General features: G+C 33.4%; 1 protein-coding gene across 1 annotated transcript in view; it reads left to right on the top strand.

Annotated features, from left to right (window-relative positions):
• RTTN (rotatin) overlaps positions 1 to 21220 on the top strand; it is a 290369-nt gene that overhangs the window by 34955 nt on the left and 234194 nt on the right. The window contains exons 9-13 of the mRNA XM_074202085.1: positions 1930 to 2099; positions 4158 to 4273; positions 15299 to 15472; positions 17916 to 18128; positions 19556 to 19668. Of these exons, the coding sequence (XP_074058186.1) occupies positions 1930 to 2099; positions 4158 to 4273; positions 15299 to 15472; positions 17916 to 18128; positions 19556 to 19668 (786 nt within the window). The remainder of the gene's footprint in view (positions 1 to 1929; positions 2100 to 4157; positions 4274 to 15298; positions 15473 to 17915; positions 18129 to 19555; positions 19669 to 21220) is intronic.

Raw genomic sequence — 21220 nt, 5'->3', positions numbered from 1 at the left:
TTAGCATTAAGTATATTAATTAAATTAGATCTCGTCTCATTTCTTTTGTTTAGTATTCTTTTCCAGATAGAGTTGGACAAGTTGTAAATGAAAAAAAATTTGAGGTCATGAGAGAGAAAAGAGATATTGGAAACATTCTATAAGAATCATTGAAAGCCTTCAAGATTATATGACTTAAACTTTTTATTTGCCAGTGTCACACATTTAGTAAATGTCTGTGACCAGATTTGAACTCAGATCCTCCTGACTCAAGGACTGGTGCTCTATCCACTGTACCACCTAGTTGCCTCCATGACTTCTCTCTTCTGAAATTTCTATATTAATTGCAGAACTATGTGTAGATCTCTTGGTTTGTTTTTCTGTTGAATCATGATCAGTACTAAAATTTTTATTGCTTTAGAAATGTGTAGCAGGATTCCAACTCCATTAGAAGAGCAAAATGCAAATGAATTTTTTGTTTCAGTTAGTTTTAAGCTGCTTTTTATAGAATTTAATCATATATTTGTTTAAGGATGTATCACTTAATTTTGTATAGGATTTTGGCAAAAAAGAAATCTTAAGTGTGGGTAATATAAAACTTCCTATAAGCAAAATCAGAAATATATAGTAAATTTCTTCAGAGGAATATACATACATACATACATACATACATACATACATACATATATATGTGTATATATATTCCTCAGAAGAAATATATATATATATGTATATATATATATATATATATATATATATCCCCCATTGCCTTTCATATATCTATCCAGATGACTGGCTGGCACTTTAAGCTTAACATGCTTAAAACTGAACATGAACTCAGAAACTATTGCATCACCAGTGTCTCAGTTACCCAGATGCATAACTTGTCCTTCAGTTTGTCACCTGCAGTTGATTGCCAAATTCTGTTAATTCTACCTTCAGGGCATTTTGAAAAATGAGTCTTTATTAATATCTTTTGTCTTTTTAATATCACTAGATTTTATCTGTTTCCCCCCCTTTCTCGTAAAAAAAAAATAGGTTGTATTCATGACTTTCATTTATATCATGGTCATTTATAGAATATGTCCCCTTTGTGTACCTCCAAATTGTAGCAACAAAAAATAGCCAAGCAAAAACACCAGACCCAGTTACAGCATCTGACAATGTATACAACATATTCAGGTAGTAGATCTTCATCCCTTTACTAAGATGAACTTTTATTTTTCTCATCTATTTCCTCATTTTCAGTCCTTTGTCACCGCGGTTCAGGACTATAGTATCTCTTGCCTGATTCATTATAATGAGCTTTTAAGTATTTTTCTAGTTCTAGTTTGTTTTCTTTGTATTTTATGCTTCATTGTTTTCTGGGATGTTTTTCTGACATACTACCTTGATCATGTTGTTCTTATTCAAAAACTTTCAATCATTTACCCTGACTTCCAAATTGGGTATAAATACTTTTTCCTGTCATTCAGAGTCTTTATAATCTAACTCCATTTTTACTTTTTTAATGTTCCCATAGTCTCTCTAATTGTTTTCTATTTTAGCCATATTAGGTTACTCACTGTCCTTTCTTGATTTACCTTCTTTTGTATGCATGTAGTTCTCCCATGCATAGAATAGTCTCTCTCAGAGTCACATGTTGAAAGTCTTGCCTTTTTTCAAAGTTGATTTCAAGTATCACTCTTTGAAGTCCTCTCTGATTCTCATTCCTACCACAATATTACTCACTATCAGCAAGGAATAGTTCTCTATTGAAATTTTTAATGGTCATTAATCTCACCTTTATACTGATCCATTGATTATTTTCTTCCTTTTAACTATTTGTTGTTTTATCCCTTTCTATTAGATTGCAAAAGAAGACTTCCTAGTATCTAGGGCAGTGCCTTAAAGTAGGAACTTAATAAATATTTACCAATGAATTCTTGGTGTTTATTGTTGATTTTACAGTGAAAGTAGTGCAGTTCCTAGACCTTCCATCTATTCACCTTTGGATATGATACAGACTGATCTGCGAGATATAGAAATTGAGGATACATTGGAGCTACAATTCCAGCAACTTAGTCTTCCCCAGTTCTGTGTCTCTGTTCTGGAATCAGCAGTCCCCCTCTTAAGAACAAGTGAGTTGGTTTGAATTAGTTACTTCTTGGGGATCATTTTATGTTAATTTTGGATTGTTTTCTAGGAGTCTTCCATCTTTTCTTTTTAAAGTAAACACATAAAGCATTCAGATTGATGAGATTATATATTTTCCTTAAGCAACTGATGGAAGTAAGAAAGTAGAGATTGGGTAAAAATATAGGTAGCTATAAAGAATGCCAATTCACTGGGATTTTCTAATGTGGGTGCTAAGGAGAGTCCATAGACAGTAGCAGTAGTAACTCATTTGCATTTAATGTTTTTGAGTTTTTAAGGGAGTTTCTTTACAACTTAATTTTAAGATATGTGGTGTAAACATCTGTTTCACAGATAAGAAAACTGAGACTTATGTCCATGGTCCACAGGTAATAAGTATCAAAGCCAAGAATCAAATCAGATCTCCCTTCACTTTTTTACTCTACCAGGCTACCCTTTAGTCTATCTTAAAAACTGTATGATGCATTTCTTTGTTATGTGTGCTTTAAACAGAATCACTGAAAGCAACTTGAATAAATCAGAGAGAAGGTGGTCAGCTTGATATGTAAGCAAAACTTCTTGGTCTTTCAGGAATTTTTTGGAGAGTTTTTCACTTCAAGCAAATATTCTTTCTTCTCACTCAGTCCTTTCCCAAACTTATATCTGGCATACCAGCCTCTATCAGTAGAACTAAGCCCAGAGGCCAGTCCTAGACTGAATTTATTGAGATCCTTACATGGAAGATGCTATGACTAGTATCAATTCTTTTAAAGCCTAAATTCATTTAACCATTATATAATATTGATCAGTTTTTGAAGACTTCTTGTGCTTTCTCAGACCTAGGTTATGAAAATTGTCTTGAAATCTGAATTATTTTATTTGAGTATAGTGTGAAACATTTAGGATATTTTTACTCTCATGGGGCATAGTTTTCTGAAGAAATATAACTATTTTATAGCAAATGACTTGAATATATGTTTATTAACATCTGATTCTTTGTTCTTCAAGTACTGGTAAAATGAGAACTTTGTTTATAGGATTAGAAATAAAATCTTAGTGTTATTAGTTGATAATATCTTTTCCATTTTTCCTTTTTTTTTTTATTTAGTTCTGAAAACTTAAGCAGATTAGAGTAGGAATGAGAGACAGTTAATGATCATTGACATGAATGGTACCAGGCAATATGTGCTTTAGCAGGAAGAGACAGTTTTCAACAGGAATAGTTTAAGATGGATTTATGCTAAATATGCATTTAATTTTTATCTTTTAGTTTTAGTGCTGAGAATAGATTTAACCAAAACTTCTAATTACAGACCTCAATCTGTATTTGAACCAGTGTGAAGAGTCCTTCTGTCTATATGAGTTGACTTGGTGTAATTTTTTTCTTCTCTGTCTCTTTTTCATAAATACAGAAGGCTTCTTTTGAAATTTGAGAACTGTTATTTTAGATTCTGAAGAAACTTGTGTTCATAATAGACTCCATGCCAATCCTATGAGGGTAGCCTTCTCTGGACTGCTTATCCACTTTTGGTGTCTGCCTCTCGCTCACCTCTCACTTGTGGCTCTAAGAAATTGTAGCATTAACAGTGGTCACACTCTAACAACTGTCTTGGCAGAAAGGCTAAACCAGGTTGTGGGTAAATTGATAGACTTCAAACCTAACAGTGAATTAGGGGAATGTCTATGAAGATTTCCCCTGGCAGAATGTTTGTTCCAACAACCAGGAAGGTAGACTTTGGAGCACTTAGTTTGGTCAGTCATTGAAAACATCAAGGTTATCTATTACATTCCAGACCATTACCAGTCATCTTGACTTTTGTCTTGCCACTGGAATTCAATAACTCTGAAAGAGTTATGCACAACTCTGTGATGTCATTAGTCCACTTTGAAAACAAAGATCAAAAAACTACATGAATTTTCTAGCAATACTTATTTGAAAATAGTATTTTGATGTTTCTAGTTACATCTATTACTGAGTTGAAAGAGGATTTTCTTTGAAATTTAACTAAATTAACCATGATATCTTTTTAAAAATGAATATTTTTCTCTCTTTGCATTTGCAGTTAGTAGACAAATAACAGTGCAGGTTCTGGAATTGCTTGCAGAAGTAGTGATACTTATTGGAGATTCATTGTCTGAAGATATCTGGGAGGACAACAGCCTTTTTGCTTTAGATTTGGTAAGAATTAAAACTTGCAGAAAAGTAGTGTTAGTAATAGTTCTAAGGATTCATGATCTTATTAGTGTATGTATTTTTTCATTCATCCATATCTTAACCCACCAATGCCTTTTTATCCCATGTGATCTTGTGTCTTTATTCTTATATAAATACTTCATATAGGATCATAATAAATCAAAGACTTTTCATTGGGTCTTTTAATGTTCTGTGCATAACAATGCAAACACTAGGGCTATGCACCTGATATCCTTTGCTTATCTCTGTATCTAATACAGGTTTTCAAGGGGTTAGTGATAACAACTTTAATTAGTTTAAATATGCTATATTTATATTCTGAATCTAAGAAAGAAAATCTCTGGTCTTGTTCTTTTTTTTTTTTTTTAATTTCTTTTTAGGTTTTTGCTAGGCAATGGGGTTAAGCGGCTTGCCCAAGGCCACACAGCTAGGTAATTATTAAGTGTCTGAGACCAGATTTGAACCCAGGTACTCCTGACTCCAGGGCCGGTGCTTTATCCACTGTGCCACCTAGCTGCCTGCTCTGGTCTTGTTCTAATGATTGAATAAGTAGATATTGCAGAGATTCAGTGAATGGCTCTTGATGTAAGAACCATATGATCTATTTCAATGCCAGTCAATCAACTCTGCTTACAAATGTGGATGGATTTCACCTAAAAGAAACCTCTTTCTCTGACCTTAACCCTTCTATACCCATATACCTAGGTTCTATTTAGAAAACATAGTTTACCCTGGCTTCTCTTGCTTTCCTCACCATCTCTTTATTCTTTAACCCTTTTTAAGCTGGTTTCTGCCCCCATAATTTATGAAACTTCTAATTATATATTATTCTTTTTTTTAAAAAAATGAGCTTTAATTGATATTCTGTTTTTTGACATCCCCATAGCATCCCATGATTCCTTTCCTGAGAGCCATCCCATTTGACATAGTATTTTTTTTAAGGTGTGGGGGGGAAGTCAGCACAACTAACTGGTCAATTACATTGAAAAGTCCAAAAACATGTACAAGGTGTGACACCTATGGACTTAACCATCTTCACAAAGAGTAAGTTACTGGTGGCTTCTCCTATCTTCATTTGCATCCTTTTGATCTTTATTTGTCAACTTACTTTTGATTTTTTTGGTATGTCATTATTGTTTCCATTTTCATTGTTATAGTTACTATGTATGTTATTTTCTTAGCTCTGCTTACTTCACTCTGCATCTTGGGATCATAGAATTCTTTCCATTCTTCTCTTTATTATTGCAGATCATTTTTTTTTTTTAGGTTTTTGCAAGGCAAATGGGGTTAAGTGGCTTGCCAAAGGCCACACAGGTAATTATTAAGTGTCTGAGGCCGCATTTGAACCCAGGTACTCCTGACTCCAAGGCTGGTGCTTTATCCACTATGCCACCTAGCCGCCCCTACAGATCATTTCTTATGGTACATACACCACATTTTCTTTAGCTGTTTCCCAGTTGATGGACATCTACTTTGTTTCCAATTTTTAACTATCTCAAAAAGTTTTTTAATAGATTTTTTTGGAGTACATGAGGACTTTTATCTTATTGGGTACTTCTTTGATATGTAGAAGTCCAGTATTGATGTCTCTGGTTCAAAGAGAAAGAAATTTTAATCATTTAATTTGCTTAATTCCAAATTGCTTTCCAAAATTGTCATACTACTTGTTTGGTCCTCTAGCAAAGTATTAATGTGCCTATCTTTCCATAGCTCCTTGGGTTCCTTGAAAGCTAGGATTTTCCCTTTCTCTCTCTCTTTTTTAATCCCTGGTACCTAGCATAAAATTTAGGACCAAGAGGTACTTAATACTTGGTAATGGATTGATTCTTACTTATCTCTCACTTAACATCCTACTGAATTCTTTCTTTTCAATATCTGATTTCCTTTGTAGATTCACTAATTCAAGCAATTAGCATTTTTTGCCTGGATTTTAGCTTTTATAAGGGTTTTTCATGACTATAACTTGTCTTCAATCTGTCCTTTTACAAATCTGCCAACATAATTATCCATCTTCCACAAAGTTACTTGTGTAATTTTTCCCAATCTAAATCCTGTTATGATCTTTCAGTGACTTCATATTATCAAAAGGATAAAATACTCCTGATCCTGGTATTTAAGGCCCTTTAAAAGTATTTCATAGTAAATGTATTTTAAGGCTGAAATATCTCAATTTCTTCAACTAATAAGTTGGGGCAACTAACAGTGTTTGCCCCAGTAGTTTTTGTGTAATACTTTTGAAGTTGTCAGATCAAATGTACACTGATGGAAGTTTTCTTATATTAAAAATTTTCACTTAATGAATTTTTTCCTTTGAAGTACAAAGAATATATTATCACTTGTTACTAAAATTAATCTAAAAATTTTTGGTCCTAAGACTTTAATCTCCAAATTAATGGTTCACTTTTAACTCCTGGCTGCTATTCTTTTTGAAAGTAGCTAAATATTGCTATTTTAAAGGGTAAATCTGTTGCTTAATTTCTTGCTCATGGGTTGGAATTTTTAAGTCAAATAAAACTGCTTGAAATAAGTAGAAACAGAACAGAAGCTTTTCAAAGTATTCTGTCTTCTAAGAAATGAAGTTTTTTGTTTTACTAACCAATAATTCAAAGACCAATGATATTTATTACATTCTTTCATTGAAATGAATTAGAGGAACATGATTTGGGAAGCAAAGCATTATTTACATTTCTCTAGAATTTTTTTTCTTCTACAAATATAATATTTTTTCCCCTGATTACCTTAATACTTTGCTAATGAGCTGCTATTGAAGAATGAGGTTTTCCTTATAAATAAAATTTCCAGATAATTTAAATTGTATTCCCCAAATGCTGTCTTTTCAAAATGTTATCAATTTTTATTGGGACCTTTAAAATATATTATGTATATATATAATATATTTATGTCTTAAACAGAAAAGTGTACATGTTTGATATTTTCTATAAGGTATTGTAAATTGATGTATTTAAGAGTTAAAGTATATAGAAACGTTTACTTTTTGTATTAAATGATCAGTACTGCTTTTTTTTCTGCATCTATTTTTTTATTTTTTGTTTCTTTTCTAATGGAAAGTGCCCAGTCATTTCTTGATAATGTTATGGAATCATGATTTTCAGTTTTGGAGGGGACTTCTGTGATTGTTGAATTCAACAAACTTAAATAGACTCTTCTCTACAAACTACTGAACAGTACTTATCTAGTAAATGTTTGAAGAATTTCAATGAAGGAAACTCTTGAGGCAGACCATTCAGAAACTTTAGTAATCCTGTCCACATAGGGAATTAGACTAGCATATTATATCTTCTTGATGAATCTATTCTGAGTCTTTGTGATCATTACGTTTTAGATATTCCTCTACAATCTCTTTGCAGTTGTATTTGAGAATTTTGCCAGAAATTAAAGCCATTACTGACCCATAATTGGCAGAAAACTTTCTATTTTTTTTTTTACTTTAAAAGTTGGGATAGCATTTGCTCTTTTTTTTTTTCAGTTCTATTTTCTGCAGTCTTTTAGATATTACTGGCAATAGTTCATCAGCCAGAGTAGGCAGTTCTTTCTTTTTTTTCCCCCTTCTTATTTATTTTTTAATATTTATTCTCATTTTGTACAAATGTTTTATTTACATTAATAAAATATTCTTGTTTAAGAGTAAACGAAATACCCCCTCCCCCCATAAATACAGACTTGCTTAAGCGATAAAGTAAAGGGGAGAGAAAAAAATTAAAATTAAAAAAATTATAGTAATAATTGTAGGCATGGCCAGGTGGCGCAATGGATGGAGCACCAGCCCAGGAGTCACAAGCACCTGAGCCCACATCCAGCCCTGTAGACCCAACAATCACCCAGCCCTTGAGCCAGGAGCACCTGGGTCCAAATCTGGCCTCAGACAACCAATGATCACCCTGCTATGCGTCTCCAGGCAGGCCACCCAGCCCCATTTGCCCTGCAACCCCCCGCCAATAATAATAATAATAATAATGATGATGATGATGATGATGATAAAAAATGTGCTTCAATCTTTGTTCCAACACCAACAACTCTGTCATGGGTGGATCACATTCTTCATGCTAAGTCCGTCACAAAAGTTACTTCCATATTTTTCCACCCTTGCCATTGCTGATCACAACTCCCTCCTTTCGTATTTCTCCACTACCATGTATTATATTTTCTCTCTCCTTTCACTCTGACTCTGCTGTAGGGTCGCTGAGTGGCTCAGCAGACAGATCCCTGGTCCTGGGGCCAAGAAGCCCTGAGCCCCCATACCACCCCTTAGGCCCAGCATCCACCTGGCTCTAATGGTCCCAGACAGGCCATCCAATCCCAGCCCCTTGCAAGAAGTAAAAAAGAAAATGTGTTATATCTGACCACTCTCCCCCCATGGTCCATCCTCTCCTCCTTTATTCACATCCCCCCCTTCCCCCTGCCCCCCCTTCTTATTCCAGATGCCTGTACCCCATTGAGTATATATGCTGTTCCTCTCCTAGCCACTTTTGATGAGAGCAAAAAGATTCCCTCATTCACCCTTGCCTCCCCCCCTTCCATATCATTGCAATAGCTCATTGTAGTAAAGAAAAATCTTATATGAAATATCTTGGCCTATTGCCCCTCTCCTTTTCGTTTCTCCCATTACATTTCCCTTTTTTTTCTATTGACTCCATTTTTACACCATATTTTATCTTCGAATTCAGCTTTCTCCTGTGCTTCAACTATAAAAGCTCTCTCTACCTGCTCTATTAACTGAGAAGGTTCATATGAGTATTATCAGTATCATATTTCTATATAGGAATATATGCAGTTCATCGTCATTAAGTCCCTCATATTTTTCCCTTCTCCACTCTATGCTTCACCTGAGTCCTGTATCTGAAGATCAAACTTTCTGTTCAGCTCTGGCCATTCCAACAGGAACATTTGAAATTCCCCTGGTTCATTGAAAGTCCATCTTTTTTCCCCTGGAAGAAGATATTCAGCCTTGCTGGGTAGTTCATTCTTGGCTGCATTCTAAGCTCTTTTGCCTTCTGGGATATTATATTCCAAACCCTACGAACTTCCCATGCAGTTGCTGCTAAGTTCTGTGTGATCCTGACTGTAGCTCCACGATATTTGAACTGTGTCCTTCTGGCTGCTTGTAGTATTTTCTCTTTGACTTGGGAGTTCTGGAACTTGGCTATAATATTCCTAGGGGTTGGTTTTTTGGGATCGCTTTTTCAGGGGGATTGGTGGCTTCTTTCCATTTCTATTTTGTCCTCTGCTTCTAGAATATCAGGGCAGTTTTCCTGTAGTAATTCTTTGAAAATGATGTCAAGGCTCTTTTCCTGATCATGACTTTCAGGTATTCCAGTAATTTTTAAATTATCTTTCCTAAGTCTGTTTTCCATATCAGTTAATTTTTCAGTGAGATATTTCACATTTTCTTTTAATATTTCATTTTTTTGGTTTTGAAGTATTGATTCCTGATTTCTGGTAAATTCATCAATCTCCCTGAATTCTATTCTTTGTCTGAAGGATTTGTTCTCCTCAGAGAGTTTTCTTATCTCTTTTTCCATCTGGCCAATTTTGCTTTTTAAAGCATTCTTCTCCTCAATAACTTTTTGAACTGTTTTATCCATTTGACCTAAGCTGGTTTTTAGCATGCTATTTTCTTCAGCATTTTTTTTTTTTTGGATTTCCTTGACTAACCTGCTGACTTTATTTTCATGTTTTTCCTGCATCTCTCTCATTTCTTTTCCCAGTTTTTCTTCTAACTCTCTCATTTGATTTTCAAAGTCTTTTTTGAGCTCTGTCTTAGCCTGAGCCCAATTTCTGTTTTTTTTTTTTTTCTTGGAGTCTTTATATGCAGGAGCTTGTGCTTCCTCATCTTCAGACTGAGTATTTTGATCCTTCTTGGGCTCACAGGCAAAATAATTTCTCAATGGTGTTCCTCTTATTTCTCTACTTGCTCATTTTCCCAGCCTGGGCCTGTTTTGGGGGTGCTTCCTGAGATTTTGGGACACTCCCACAAGGGTCTCAGTGTGTGAGGTTCTGTCCTCCCTCCTGGTCTGTGAATGACCATAAGAGCCCCCCCCCCCCAGCCACAGGGCTTAGGTGGGGGGGCTCTGCTGTTCTATTGGGGGGGGGCTAGACTTTGATCAGGATCTGAATGTGGTCAGAGCCCCAGAGTCCTGTTCCAGCGGCAGAGGACAGAGCTCTGCAGTCTCTCTCTCTCTTCACTCCCCTCCCTCAGCTCAATGGGCTCATGCCCTGGGGGCTCCTGCTTACTGGCTCAGCCTGCTTCCCTTCCTGGATCTGGGCTGCAGAAAGACCAAGCTGCTGGCTGTGTGCCCTGAGGGCTGGGCTGCATGTGCTCGCTCTGGCAGAGGTCCCCCACTGTTCCCCCACTTTGTGCCCGGTGCTCTCCAGGGTGTAGCTCAGGAGAAGCCCCCGCTGCTGTGAGGTGCGGCTCCCAGCGCCCTGAGGCTGCCTCCGGAGGCCGAAGTTCTTTCTCCCTTGCCGGCCGCCCCTCTGACCTTGGGGAGCAGAGCCTTTCTGCTCTTTTCCAGGTTACCTTGAGTAGGAGAACTGCCTCACTGGGTTCCTTTGTGGGTTCTGTCTCTCGAAAGTTTAGTTAGAGTCCTTAGTTTATGAGTTTTATGAGAGAGCGCCTAAGACAAGATCCTTTCTTGTGGCCATCTTGGGCAGTTCTTTCAATACCCGAGAATGTAGTTATCTGGATTAGCGTAGTTGAATTTATCAAGGGCAGTTAACATATTCAGTTACTATCTCTTTTATTAGTTGCTTTTGTACTTTCCTTTCCCATATAAGGATCATTCTTGAAAGGGGGGGGAGAGTAAAATTTGAGCATATTTGCCTTTTCTCAGCCACCAGTTATTATTGTACTATATATACTGAACAGTGGTTCTGTCTTTTCATTGATTCTTCTCTTTTTCTTTAAAAAAATTACTTGTTTCTCATTCCACTGATATTCTTTCCATTCTTCTCTATTTCTAAAATTTGTTATAGGCATATAATGTTAACATTTAACATATAATGTTAAACCCTACCTCTTTAATATATTTTGTTTCTTTTGAAGAAGGTCACTTCTTTCAGATTAATATGTTCTGTCACAAATCTCTTCCTTCTAGGTCTCAGTGATATTTATCAAGTCAAATTTACATCATTGTTTTGGATATCTAGTTCATCTTCCTGCCTAAGCACTTGTGCATTTGTACAGGTATTCCAAAAGTCCCAGGGAAATTGCAGTTTTTCAAAAAATTGTAAACTGTACTTTGAATTTTAGATTTGGATTTTCGAGTCACCTTTTTTTTTGGATTTTGTCTCCTAAACATTAGTGTGTCTAAACTATTATCTTTCTCTCTATTTTGTCTTTGTCTCTATTTCTGTCTCTTTCTCTATTTCTTTCACTTTCTTAGTCACTCTCTTTCTAAGTTACTTAACCTCTCAGAATCATATTTTCTTCTTTTGTAAAATGAGCAGCTTAGAGTTCATGATTTCTAAGATCTTTTCTAACTCTAAAGTTATGATTCTATGTTGTAAACATGAGAAGGATCAAAAGCAAAGGCAATTCTTAACATTTTATTCTTTTTGTCATGCAGTTTTAGAGAAATAGTCCAGGAATCTTTCAGTTCGAATCAACATTTCCTCAGTGTCTTCTGTGCAAAGCACTGAGAATAAAGAAAAAAATGAAATAGCCCCTGTCCTTAGAGAGCTTATATTTTTTATAAATATAATTCTCAGTTCTTGGATTACAGGTTAAGTGTTCTTTAATCTGTACTCAAATCTTTTACATTTTTGTCTATTTTAGTGATTTTATATCTCCCTAATTGGAATTTGTATTTGAATTTCTATCAGGAAAAATCTTACACTTTTTTAATTCATCTGGATTTTGGAATACTTAATATGTATTTGCTTCCATTGTTACTTTGACTGACATAATGAACAGTTTTGTAGCCCATTATTTTCAATTATTTAAATTGTATATATTTTATTATTTGATTCAGGTTTTCAAAGAAAAAAATATATATTTATAACTTCATTTAGAATGAATTAGAAACCTGACAGTTTAATATTTGAATGGAAAAAAATTTTTGTTTTTTTAAAGTTGCCATACCTAATAAATGAAGAGAATACTTCACAACCAAAATAAGGTAGATCTAAATATCTGATTAAGGATTTCTGCCTCTTTATGCAAGTACAGAACCAATCTATCTAGTTAGAAATGACTTTCTGGATTAACTTACATTTGGATCACTTGATGTCAGAAGTGATAAAATGTGAACTTTACTCTTTGTCAATATATTTTATTTTCATCTCTGAATTCTTTCCCTCCTACTTTTCCCTCCCTTAGTTGAGAAAACTAGAAAGCAAAAACTGTTGTACATTAGCTACTTTAAAAAAAAAAAGATATGCCTTTAATCTGCACTCTCTTTCTGGAAATTATTTCCAGAATTGTGACTTTTCATTGCATTGTTTGGAATTCCTTAATCTTTCAAAAGTTATTTATTTGTATAATATTCACGTTATTATAAACATTAGTTCCCTAATTTTGTTTACTTTATATCAGTTGATGTCTTCCCTGTTTTCTCTGACATTATCCTCATCATCATTTAATTTTTTTAAAATAACCTTTTTATTGATGTCTTATGTTTCTTTTATTATTTATCCCGAGCTTCCTTCCCTTTACCAGAAAACCATCCCAGTTTATAGATAGTTTTTTTGTAATGTTCTTTTACCTTTTCATTTTTGTTGTTCTTGGATCTCTTAACTAATTTATCCCAATTTCATATTTATTGAGGTGATCGATACATGTGCTTTGAACTATATGAATTTGAGAACCTCTCCTTGCCCCCAGATTAATTTTTATTTGTCTCTATTGAAAGTTCAGAAAATGTACTCTTTTCATGTATTATAGAATGAAGAAGTATAATTTTTAAACTTGTTTAAACTTGTACTTAATTTAAGACATGAGATGGATGTCTCACTATTGTAGATACTTCTTTTTTTACTGAAAACTATGCATTTTTGTTATTTTTTTCTGAACATTCTAGATCATAACTGTATTGATTACTTGACTTAAGTTTGGTACCAGTCTTCTAGATTTTTGATTTTCAAGTTTGTTCTTTTGTGGTCCTTCCAGGTTCTTGTTACTACTTTATTTTGAATTTCTTTTTATCCTTAATCCAAATACTGAAAGTATTATCTTTATTATCTATTGTCTTCTGTTGTGAAAGTCTCTAGAGCAGTAGGATGATTTTTTTTAATGACGTTCATCTATCATAGTATTTTCACTGAAGAATATGAGCATAAACCCTGTGTTTCATGAAGGCCTTAAAAAGAAAACGTCTTCATTTTAGATACCGAGTTAGTAAATTATTATCGTATCATCAAAACTTTTGGCAGTGATATTGTGTTATTTGATTTCTCTTTCAATACTTTTTTCAGTGCCTTTGTAACTAGAGTCTCTGTCAGTTTGCCTAAGAAATGTAGTACAGCTATTGTAGGTCTTGCTATTGCTGCTGCCACTGCTGTCATAATTGGTGCTGCTACTTTTGATTCCGTATATTTTTTAAAATACATTTTTATTGGTTTCATCTTTTTATATCACCAAAATTTTCCAAATCCTTTCCCCTCCCAGATAGTTATTCCATATAACAAATATTTTTCAAATATAAAAAGAAAGTCAGCAAAATTGATCAGTACTTTGAAAATCTGAAAAATATATATATATATAACATACCACACTTATGCACTTCCTTCCCTCTTCAAAGGGAGGGGCTGGGGATATATTCTCTTATCCTGTTCTTTGCATACTTGTTCTTTATAATTTTACAACATTCATTTATGATTTTTATGTGGTTTTCCAGTTACATGATAGTTATTGGGTACATTGTTTTCTTGATTCTGCTGTGTCACTTCTGCATCAGTTAATGTAATCCTTTCCCTATATCTTGGTCATTTATTCCTGAACAGTGATAATTCCATTATGTTTGTGTACCATAATTCGTTTTACTTTTTTTCTTTGATGGATATCTCCTTTGTTTGCAGTCACAAAAAATCCTTTGACATATATTTACTTCTATTTCTCTTCCTCCCTTGTTCCCTTAATTTCCTTCTGCTTTCCCTCCCTGCTCCTCCTTCTATTCTTTCCTTCCTTCTTTCCTTCCTTTCTTCCTTTCCCTCTATCTGTATTTCCATCTATATATTGGTACATATGAAGACTTTCTTCTTCTCAATGGTCTCCTTGGTGTCTAAATCCAACAGTTGAATCCCTGGGTCAAAGGGTATGGACTTTTAATTATTTTATTTGCATAATTCAAAATTGTTTTCCAAAATTGCTGTACAGATTCATAGCTTTACCAACAATGCCTTAGTATTCCTTTATTCATTTGTAATAGAAAACTAAGAGGGAAATTAAGACTTGGTAATTAATGAAATAATATTTTTGTGAAAAGAACTTGACCCTTTTTCAGATACTAAATATTTTTCCTTGGGAAAATTTCTAACTCATTACATGGAGGAATATAAAATCCAATTTGCAGAGTTTGACAATTCTTTGATTGCTTTTGGCATTCAGAACTTAATGGGTATTTAATATCTATAAACATACTTTTGAATACCCTTTGATACTTATAGTAATTGAACACAAAACAGATTAACTAAAGACTTGTTAATATATAAAATATATGTGAATACTTATTGATTAATATATGTACAATATAGAAAAGCCACAAATGTACTGACAGAGTGATAAGAGACTAGTGGGAAGTTTATAATTAATTAAATTGTGATAGTACTAGTTAGGAAACTAATAATAAACAACATCTTAAATTAACATCTGTTTTCTTTTTTTTACTTTGTTGGAACAATATTATCTTTTGGTATTGTTTAACTTTTTCAGAAAAGTTTTTGGTCACCTTTTCATTGGTACTTTCTTCTTAATTGATTACTTGAAAAATGGTTATTATTTCTATACACTTACAGTCAGAATTTATACATCTTGTGTATTTGTTCTGTTTTCAGAAACTAAAGTTATTTGTAGTCATGGATTCACTTGGCGAAACTATTTCCTACCATAAAAACAGTGTCAGTTCTGAAGATCCAGATATGGTGATGTTCGTGCACCATAAAATGTCTTTTGTCAGCATCTCACTTTTTACTATTAGACTGTTGCAAACACTTCTTCCTGTAGAAAAGGTAAGAAAGAAACATTTTTTACTTGTAGTTTTATTGAATAATGTCAATATTTTGATGGTGTCTTTAAGATTCTAAGTTGAAGCAGCTAAGGTGGCGAAGTGGATAGAGCACCAGCCCTGGAGTCAGGAGGACCTGAGTTCTAATCCTGTTGCAGAAACCTAATAATTGCATAGCTTTGTGACCTTGGGCAAGTCACTTAACCCCATTGCCTTAAATAAATAAAATTTAAAAAATTAAGTACTCTGCTTTTGATCAGATTAGTATAGTTAACTTGGATACATGAATATATAGTAGTGAACAAAAATTTGCACAATTCTAATGAAGAATCTTTGCATAAAATTGCATAAAATTTTTTAATATTTTTATTAATTATCATATGGTTAAAATTAGTGATTAATAATAATTTTCTAAATCTATTTTCTGTAGTGGAAAGAGTACTGTTGACAGAGAACCTGGGTTTCATTCCTACCTCCAATAATTAATGAGTGTATAACCTTATGAAAGTTATTTAAATGCCTTAACCTTTGTTTCCTCAATTCTAACATGAGAGGATTGCACTATAAAGCCTCTGATTTACCTTCCAATATTAAAACTGTGATCCAAAAAGTAGTTAAAATATAGCATTCATAAATAAAGTGGTTTGATTACAGAGTTTTGGAAGTCCCTGTAAAGATTAGTACAGTATTGTAGAGAAACACCAAAGGCTGTTGAATCCTAGGCAGTTTTCTTTTTGATAGCCAAAATTTATATCTTTATTATTTATTATTCCTTAGAAATAAATTAGCAAATGATTACCTAGAGAATTTCCTTGTTAGAGGGAAGTCCTTGGTAGCTTTAAAGAATATTTTATGAAAAATATAGAAAAGCTACTGCATTATCCTCTTTCTTATTAGTAAAACATCATTCTCCTTATTTCCTATACCCTAAATAATATAATTTTAAGGGAAACAGGTAAAATTAAATTTCACTGTAGCTTAAATTTTTAACCCTTAGATAAATGTAATATATGAAGTTATGCTGCCCTCTGTCTGTTGCTAGTTCACTAAATTGTTTTCAGATAGTGGAAAACAACCTTAAAAGAGACAACATTGTTTCCTCTTTAAAAACCCACAAAAATCTTATTGACTGAGTTTGAAATTCAATCTGCTATTTTGAAACAGAGGAAAACTAACTTGTCCGGAGTAAGAGTTTGATCCATGACCTTGGCCTCATTTGCAGGATTCTCTAAATCTCTTCCAAAAGAGGCCTCATTTTTTACCTTCAAAGTCCTATATGCAGATACTGAAAAATGAAGTTTCCCTTTGATTTTTCTAATGCTTTTCAAAGGACTTCTGTGTCAGTTCTTTTCCTTAGAGTCTCTTATCTATAGTTTTAATTTAAAAATTCTATCTTTTGTAAATTTGCATGTCCTATACTTCAACTAGTTTAGTTTTTGAAATTTGTTTTTCACATGGTAAAAAATAATTCATACTATGTGATTTCCATAAAATAAGAAACAATGAAATACCCCGTCATTAAAGCTAAAAGTTAAGTTGTAGTAATGAAGTTCGTCACTAGTTCTAAAAATTTAAATGGCCTTTCTTTTCCCTGATTGGTTCTTGAAATTCTACCAGGAAACTGGGAGCACTTTTAAAAACATGAAATATTAAAAAAGGCCTTACTGGTCATTTGGTTCAATGTTAATCTGAAAAACAATCTTTAGTTTACCAAACAAATGGTTATTGAAACTTGACTTAAAGGGGCGGCTAGGTGGTATAGTAGATAGAGCACTGGCCCTGGAGTCAGGAGTACCTGAGTTTAAATCCAGCCTCAGATGCTTAATAATTAGCTGTGTAGCCTTGGGCAAGCCACTCCATTTGCCCTAAAAAAAAACCTAAAAAAAAAAGAAACTTACATACCTCTAGTGAAGGCCACTTTGCTCTGCCTTGCAATAGGTCAAATTTTTACAAAGTTTTTCCTTATATAAAACTTAGATTTATTTCTTTCTATCTTCCTACCATTGTTCCTAGTTCTACTGTAAGGCCAAGTAAAGCCTCATTGCTCTTTAACTTTTTTAGGCTTTCAGATATTTTAAGGCAATTATCTACTTAGCACCTCTTTTCTTCTTCAGGTTAAATAAATACATATACTTGCTTAAAAAAAATTCTCATTTGGCTTGAATTTGAGGCTTTTCTATATCCTGAGTGCCTTCTGAACAATTTAACGAATGCTTTACCTATAAAAATTTTATAACCAGGAATGCTTAACCCTTTGTATGGATCATGAATTTTGGTCCTTAGAATATAGGGACATTTAAAACCCTAAATATCTTTTCTGCAATGACAATATTGCAGTTTTTCCCCTTCATTTTATGTATTGTATTGATTTGGAGATGTATGTACATATGTATGTATGCATGTATGTATGTATATATTAAAATTAATTCTTTTAAATTCCATTTTAGGCAGGTCAGTTTTTACCAGAAAGCTTGATGACTGCATTGTTCCATATTTCTCTGGAAATGCCTTTGTCCTTGGAATATCCAAATATTCATGAAGCTGTTATTGCCTATTTGGAGCAGCTGAATTCTGAAAACTACACTATTTATAAGGGAACTGCGAAGATAATTCATTCACTTGATTGCAGCTATAACTTCATGACTGATATGGAAAAGGAGGTAGAAAATTTTATATCTAATGTAAACTTTTTTTTTTGTTTTTTTTTAGGTTTTTGTAAGGCAAATGGGGTTAAGTGGCTTGCCCAAGGCCACACAGCTAGGTAATTATTAAGTGTCTGAGACCGGATTTGAACCCAGGTACTCCTGACTCCAGGGCCAGTGCTTTATCCACTGCGCCACCTAGCCGCCCCCCCCCCCATGTAAACTGTTGACAAAGTCTTCATATAATTTAAGTTGTAATTTTTAACCAGGAAAGGCAAAAGGTTCTCAGTTGAAAGTTTATCAGTAATTTTACCGATAGCATTAAGAAACATCTGAAATAAATAGCAACAGTTACTAAATGAAATGATATTTTAATACTTATTGACAAATACTTGTAACTTAGTGTATGGCTGTAATAGACTTATATGACTTGTTTTTCATAAGATCCCTAATTAAGACATTTGAAAAGCACATTTTCAAATGTTACTATTGAACACTTTGTGAAAACAGTGATTATCTGATCTGATATCTCCCATTAGAGGCCATTTACTGTTTGTTTGCTGACTGGCACCCTTAATGACTTGGAAATCAATGTGCCTCTTATTGCTAAAATAATAACATGAAACTAAGACATTATTTAGTTACTGGGAAGACTTGACTTTTAACCTGAAAACATACCAGTATGGATCCATAAGACACTTGAGATCAAAAAGGAGGTAGCACTTGAATTTTGGTTCTACTTGTACCTCATTTCCTCCTGACTTAGGATACTGACTAGCTCCTACTACTTTATGAATGTAGGTGACATTCTGATATGCATGTCATTGATTTTAACCATGATTAAGTCTAACTGTTTCTTCTTAAATATTTTCATAGTTTCTCATAGATCTTTGAAGGCAAAGGCTATTGCATTTTTGGTACTTTTCACTCTAGCACCTAACATCATGCCTGCACATAGTGAGCACTATAACTGTTTTAATGATTTATTGTTAACTCTTTTATAGCATGGTGCCTTATGTAATGGATTCTTAATTCATGTTTATTCAATGAGTATTTTTTTGGTGATTACTAAATTCCCAACACTGCTCTATGAGGACTACATGATGAGTAGAAGATGTTTTCATTGCCTTTGAAGAGTTTGTAATCTAGCCAGAAAAGTAAGGCCTAAAAAATACATAAAAGAATTAACCTCAGATCCTGCTGATACTTCTAAGCTTGGTTATCACTGTACTTGGGTGGAGTATATACCCTTTGTATGATGATTTTCTTTTGATTTTTCTCAATCCAGTTTCATAGAACTAAAATGTTTAATATCCTTATGCAAAAGTATCCTGGAAAAAAATGAGTGATGACCTCTTAATTATTAGAAACTACTCAGTTGGCTGCTGAGGATTGTATAATACATGAATCTGACATTTTCCTATTACAATCTACATCTTTTTCAGGGAGAGAAGAATCTCTTTGAGTTAGTGGAGATGGCAAATCAAGCTATATTTGGCCTTTCTTATCATCAGCACTTCCTGTTAATAAAGAAGATCATCTGTCTATGTTCAAACATGTAATAATTCTCTTCTTACAATGGTTACATTATATATGATAAGATTATTTGTTCAGGGTCTGATATTTCTTATAGGTTGCAGAGGAGTCAGGATGGCAGCATTTCTAATCTTTAGAATTTTTTGGTAAAATTTTATAAAATTTCTCCCTTCATAACTATGGCACCACATTAATTACTATATAATAGAAAGAAGGAAACTATATTCAAAGCTACAGACATAAGTGAATTTCCATCCACTTTGTCTTGACATGATTTTAAGTGAGTTTAAATTTTTTTTCATTCAATAAATGTTTATTAAACATTGTGCTAAACAATAGGGTTATGAAGAAAAAATAAAAAACAAACAAACAACAATCTGTTCTCTTAAAGGACCTAGATTTGCTCCAGTGCCAGACTGGGATTTATGGTAAACACTTAAAGGCAGTGGGTGGTCTGATGGCTTGGATTTGGCTGACTTTTATAGTGGGATTACCTTCTTACCAATGCCCAGAATATATAAGGCCTGTCTGCAGGTGACAAGCTTTTTGTCTAAGTTAAGCCTGAAAATTATGAAGTTCAATATAGAGATAGCAGTTCTAATAGCAGAAAATTAAAATGAAATGTGGGAATAAGCTTAGATAAAGCTAGATAAAGATAAGCTAGATAAAGAAAATTCTAGCACCAATTCAAAAATAATAAATGAATATATAAGTATGATCTATTATTACTGCAGAAGAACACTTTGGAAAAATCCAAGTCAGGGATTAAATTGTTAAATTACAAATAATTGATGGAATTCATTAAGGAAAATTCCTTGGAGGAGATGGCCTTTTAACAGATTTAAAGAAAGGAAGTTACTTTTTTAAAATTCTGACTTGAAAATTTCCTTCAGGTAGCTGGCAAAACCTCTGCAGACATCATAAGGATTATTGCTGGAACCCTCCCTATCATTTTCATATTAGATCATTTGAAGAAATAAGATTTGTTATTGTCCCTTGCCTGAGTTCAATATTAATTCCTTACTTTAAAGAAAATTATTTTTCAACACTAATTTCCCAATACATCTCTCTTTTGTACCTCTCCTAGAGACCAAATAACAAAAAAGAAAGAAAAATTAGTAAAACTGACCAAGGTTTTCTACTAAGTTCTACAATTATATGTTTTGTTCTGTATCCATAGTTGCCAACCTCTAAATTCTTTCTATCATGTCATTATTATGGATTCATATTGAAAATTTTGAACCTCCTTAGCAGTGGTCAAATATAATACTCTTTGTTTTATTTACAGTTGAATGGTCACTTTTATTCAGGATTCAGGTAGTTGAGAAAGTAGAAAATCTTAAGTCTCTCCTGTGGCTTTTAGTTTGCATATGAAATGAAAGGAATGAATGGAAATGCACCTTTTTCTAAGTTTCATGTAATCTTCACATTATATAGCCCAAATCTGAAATAAATTGTCTTTGATTGAATATTAGTATAGAGTCTTCTTTATAGCCATAATGTGTTTTAGAATGAAGACTATAGAATTAAAGATATATTGAGAACTTGGAGAAGATTCACAAAAGAACAATGAA

Source organism: Macrotis lagotis, chromosome X (assembly GCF_037893015.1).
Source record: "Macrotis lagotis isolate mMagLag1 chromosome X, bilby.v1.9.chrom.fasta, whole genome shotgun sequence".
NCBI lineage: Eukaryota > Metazoa > Chordata > Mammalia > Peramelemorphia > Peramelidae > Macrotis > Macrotis lagotis.
This window is presented reverse-complemented; position numbering and strand designations above follow the sequence as displayed.